The 5,380-nt window shown below is 39.4% G+C and overlaps 1 protein-coding gene across 1 annotated transcript; it reads left to right on the top strand.

Annotated features, from left to right (window-relative positions):
* The first annotated feature begins 1,047 nt into the window (after positions 1-1,047).
* On the top strand, positions 1,048-2,868 carry LOC18443608 (Tetratricopeptide repeat (TPR)-like superfamily protein). Its single transcript, XM_006853795.4, has one exon. It carries the CDS (start codon positions 1,249-1,251, stop codon positions 2,716-2,718), a length of 1,470 nt encoding a protein of 489 aa, XP_006853857.1. The 5' UTR covers positions 1,048-1,248; the 3' UTR covers positions 2,719-2,868.
* Positions 2,869-5,380: the final 2,512 nt, after the last annotated feature.

The following is a 5,380-nucleotide window of genomic DNA, read 5'->3' as shown; positions in this document are numbered from 1 at the left end:
CCAACACTGTCCCAATTACAATGTCATGTCTCTACAATATTTTATTTTTAATGTTTCTTTATAAAATATTTTGACACTAAATTTTATGCGTCCACTCCTCTCTTAAACTAACATCTCTAAAAAAAAAAAAAAACTCAATAAAAATAGAATGACCAAAACTACCCTTGAAATATTCAAAAGGAATTTTGGTATTATATTTAATTAAAATTTTTAATATTTTTTTAGATTCGCTCCAATAAAAAGATGATATGTACTAAATTTTATGTTCATACAACTTTTTTAAAAAATAAAAAATAAAATACTCTGAAGCGTTAGTCGGCTCACTTGATCCAAATTAGATCTCTTGATTGGTAGACAAGAAGTGTATTTAATCTTTTTATGCGTTAGGAGAAGAACAACCTCTCATTTTTTTTTTGGTGAAGATCATTCTTGGCAAAATCGCCCAATCTAACCGCTAACGGTCCGGTTAGATCGAAACCGGCCAGTGGCCGGTTTTGGTTTTGGGCGGTTAGGGTGATCAATAGGTATTTAAAAAAAAAAAAATCACAAAAATATATATAAATTCTCAAAAATAAAGAATTTGATTTGTAATACATTTTTAAATATTCTTTACATTATGGTAAAGACTAAAAATTGTTTTGATCATTAATTCTCAGTTTTATATATTTTTCTATTTTTTAAAATTTTTTTTTTAAAATAGCCCTTGAAAAAATATAAATTAGGTTAAAATCTATTTTTTTCATTAATTTTGTATTTTATTTGAATGTGTTTTGTTTTAATCATTCTTTACATGATTTTTATATTTTAATATATATATATTTTTTATTTTTTTTTGAACACTTTTTTGACCATTTGAATCTTGTTTTAATCATTTTTTATATGATTTTTATATTTTTATATTTTAATATATATATTTTTATATTTTTTTTTTTTTGAATACTTTTTGGACCGTCTTGAATTGACTGGTTTATCAATTAAGCCCCGGTTAATTGCAAACACTGGTGAAGATATATAGACCCCGAACGTAATGGACCCGTTGCAACCCCTGTACTCACAAGAGAAAAAAATCAATTGACCTTTCAAGCATTCAGCTAGGAAACCCTGCGAACTTCCTTTCAGAAAGAGAGGCTTGCAAAAAAGACTTAAAAGGATCTTTTTTCAGTAAAGAAGAGAATGGTTCATAGACGACCCTGAGAGATCCAGTCCCCTGCTTTTCGGAAGCAGACCACAAAACCCTAATCTCATATCATGGAGTTGGCTTTCACCTTCAACCCTGAGAACCTGGTCAGTCAACCACCCCTCGAAAGCTTCTGTAATGGCATCCAAACCCTGCAAGAACTTGCTAGACAGGGTTCATGGCGAACGATTTTAGATAAAATATCTCAGGCACGCAAGCTATCTCTTCTGCAGAAACCCCATGAGCATTTGGTCTATGTTTCTTACAGTGTATTAGCCCTAGTTAAGCTAAGGAGATACGGCGATGCTTCGGAACAATTAGAAACCCTAGATGACCTAGATAGCCCAAAGTATCGATACGAAACCTATCCGGATATTTACCCTGGTTTTAATGGTTCGATGGTGCCTTTTGGCCTTCGGTGGTTGCATGCTGAGATGCCCCATAGATTGGGCAAGAAACAGGAAGCTCTAGATCGCCTCTATATGTTGCTTGATTTCGTGAGGGAAAAGTTAAAAAATCGAAACTATTTTTCTGCAAATAACAGTCTTTCATCACAAATGTCTGAAATCCATGAAGCGAAAACGGAGCTCTCTGGCAATTCACATCGTGGTTCTTTGGAAACGAGTTCCACCCATGATGTGACAAGAGATGGGGTTTTGTTGGGTTCGGGTTCTATGGTGATGCAGACCTCTTTTGACACTCAAATTGATCGTCATTTAGTAGAAACTGAAAGTTCTTCACAGGAATTTATTGATCCATTGAGATCTGATACGGGATCAAACGTGGGTTTTTCTGGTGATTCTCCTGAATTGAGGTCCAATGAATCAGAAGAGGGGTTTGGTGATTTTTTTAGTGCTAATAATTTTGCTGGATCTGTGCGCCGTGATTCGAGGAAGAACGAGGTTCAGTTAAATGGTATGGGAGTTTGCCTATGTCTATGGAAGAGGAGGGAAGAATTTCTGATCAACTCAATCCTTAGTCACCATTTAAACCAAAAGGAGTTCAATGTGTGTGTTATGCTGATACAGGGTTTACTGCAACAGAGTCCCTCTGATCTCTTGCTTCTTTCAAAGCTTGGATACTTGCAAATGCAGCTTGGTGACTTGGGTGGTTCGGAAACGACTCTTTCTAAGGTGGATGCAATTCTGAAAGAAGATGAGATGGGGGTTTCACCGCGCCTTAGTAGGTATCGAAATTTAATTAATCATAACCGAGCTTTGCAGTTTGTTGTTGCCAAGGATTACACAGCAGCTGTGAGAGAGTATGAGGAGGCTATAGAGAGAGATGATTCGGATATGGTGGCTATTAATAACAAAGCCTTGTGCTTGATGTATTCGCGTGATCTCTCAGGTTCTATCAAAGTGTTGGAGAGCGCGCTTGAAAGGATACCCACTGTTGCTCTGAATGAGACCATTATAGTGAATCTATGTAGCATGTATGAATTGGCTTATGTAAACCATACGGAGATAAAGAGGACCCTCAACAACTGGATTGCCCGCATTGCCCCTGATGACTTTGATTCGTCATGTACTCGTATATAAGTTATAATTCTTTCTTTACAACCTGTTCTCGTTGGGTTGAAATGAATTTTCTCCATTGATGCTACTAGTTGATTCTTTGTAACAAGTTGGAATCCTTTAGATGCATTTGTAACCCTTTCGAGGCTTTACTTATTGTCATTTCTTTGATAATGCTGTGTTGTATGAATTTCTAACTCATCCATGCTAGCAATACATGAATGAGCCATCCAGCAGCTACTGTGAGGTAGAACTAATTGTTAAAATAAAAATTCACAAAAGTAGAATTTCCGTTATTTGAATTCAATTGGACTCAATGTCTGTTTAATCGTAATTTAAAAGTGGTGCGACACAAGTACTTCCAGGAGTCTGACTCAATGTTGCGGCCATATTGTTTTTGAACTTGGTGCCAATAAGGATGCCAAGTGGCATCTTGAGTCTAGACTTAAGACTAATGCCCTAGGATCCTCAAATACAAATTTTTACTGAGATTATTTTTATTTTTCTCCATAAGGTAACTCTGCTTTAGAAGACTTGATCTGAAATTGGATTAAAATCCATTCTTGTTATGGTTTCCCTGTTTTCAACCAAGAGAAATGTCATTCAAGCATTTTTGAGTTATCTTCTGGATTGCTTGAAATTTAACTCATGCAGTATTGATGTAAAGTCTCGAATTTGCCATGAGGAGAAGCTGCGTCTGCTACTACCTTGGAAAAGGTATTTTTGACTGCCTTTTGAACCTTGGTGATGCTTATAAGAACTATGCTTGGTTGGTACTGGTTGGTCACTTATTCCTAAAGGACTGTTTTTATTTTGAATATGTTGACTGTATTGAACTGAAAGTGAGTACAGAATGTGAGAGGAGGGGGGCAGGATACCCACAGACGGGTTCCTCCCAGAAAATAGGCAACCCACAAACAGGTGCCCTGTACAAAACCAAGGGTATGTCAAAAAAGCTTTACATGAGTTGGTATATCAAAAAAGCTTTACATGAATTAAGCCATTATATCAATTCCAATCCTCCAAGGCCACGGGGCAGTGCCTGAGGCCCAGGCTATAACACTGTAGGTATCGCCTTCAATGGTTACATACTTCCCCTAGCTAGCCTCTAACTCCTTGAGGCCTTCCTGGAGGGCAGAGGCCTCCGCAATTGTTGAATAAGAGACACCAATGGGAATAGAAAAGTAGCATGAGGCCCAGGCTATAACACTGTAGGTATCGCCTTCAATGGTTACATACTTCCCCTAGCTAGCCTCTAACTCCTTGAGGCCTTCCTGGAGGGCAGAGGCCTCCGCAATTGTTGAATAAGAGACACCAATGGGAATAGAAAAGGAGCAAAAGGGTATTGCTGTGGTTGCAAAACAAGCCACCTATGCCTGCATGGCCTGGGTTTCCGAGAGAACACCCATCGAAGTTAAGCTGTGGCCCACTTCGGTGGTCTCCAAAGGGAAGAGCGTGATGGCCTCTGAGTTTTGAAGGAGAGAATGGGAGTCCAGATGTGGAGAAAGTCAGAGTGGCAAAGGTTTTTGAACTGTTTGTGGGGAGTGGCCCAGAAGATTATTGTTTCTCTGATCTTTTCTACTAGTGCATTCACCGGAAATGACTGGCTTTTGGCATTTCTCTCAGATTATTTAAAGGGTGGCAGCCACCGAGGCCTGCCACAGCAGGGTGCCGGCCTTAAGCCAGGGGGTTGAGAAGGTAGAACTGATGAGATGAGGGACATCACATGGAGTCACCCATTGCCAATGGAATAACTGAAGGATGTCAAAGGTTTTTGAACTATTTGTGGTGAGTGGCCCAGAAGATTATTGCTTCTCTGATCTTTTCTACTAGTGCATTCACCGGAAATGACTGGCTTTTGGCATTTCTCTCAGATTATTTGAAGGGTGGCAGCCACCGAGGGCTGCCACAGCAGGGTGCCGGCCTTAAGCCAGGGGGTTGAGAAGGTAGAACTGATGAGATGAGGGACATCACATGGAGTCACCCATTGCCAATGGAATAACTGAAGGATGTCAACCCATATAGATGAGGCTACCTTGCAATGGATGAAGAGGTCCGCATTGGTCTCCTCGTCCTATGTGCACATAATGCATCTATTTGGGATTTGGAGACCCTTTCTCTGCAATTGATCCACGGTTAGGGACCTCTTGGATCCAGCTATCCCATTGAAGAATTGAATCCTGGGAGGAACCAAAGGGATCCAAATTTTGTTTACAATAGAATTAGGGCAAGCAGGGGGGCGTCGCTAGAGAAGAGTAGGAGGAGGCCATAGAGAAGGCACCCGAGTGGTTGGGGGTCCAGATGAGGCTATCTTGGCCTCGAAGGGACAGGAAGACAGAGTTTAGAGTGATGGAAAGGGCTGTGAATTCCTAAAATTCTGGATCCAAGAGTGGTCTTCTGAGGGTAGGACTCCACACCCTTTAAAAGAAGGCAACTATTCAGAACATCAGAGGCATAGTAATTTTCTGTGTTTTCTCGGTCTTGGACTTGTCTGTGATGACCTAGCTTTGTATTGCAAAGAGTGTGGTTCTTCTTGCTGTCAATCATGTGATATGTTTTCCTGAACATTTCTTTAGTTTTATCTTTGCAGAATATGTTTCGTTACTGATGTTGCCCTAACCAAACTTATACAATTACACATATATGTGCCTAATCAAATATTCATGTATTTAATATGTGCATCAGC

The sequence above is a fragment of the Amborella trichopoda genome, chromosome 5 (assembly GCF_054954075.1).
Source record: "Amborella trichopoda isolate Santa Cruz 75 chromosome 5, AtrichopodaSantaCruz75HAP2 v2.0, whole genome shotgun sequence".
Classification (NCBI taxonomy): domain Eukaryota; kingdom Viridiplantae; phylum Streptophyta; class Magnoliopsida; order Amborellales; family Amborellaceae; genus Amborella; species Amborella trichopoda.
This window is presented reverse-complemented; position numbering and strand designations above follow the sequence as displayed.

What these genes read in the sequence shown, in the direction of transcription:
- LOC18443608 (XM_006853795.4), top strand. Translation starts at nt 1,249, where the DNA reads ATGGAGTTGGCTTTCACCTTCAACCCTGAGAACCTGGTCAGTCAACCA.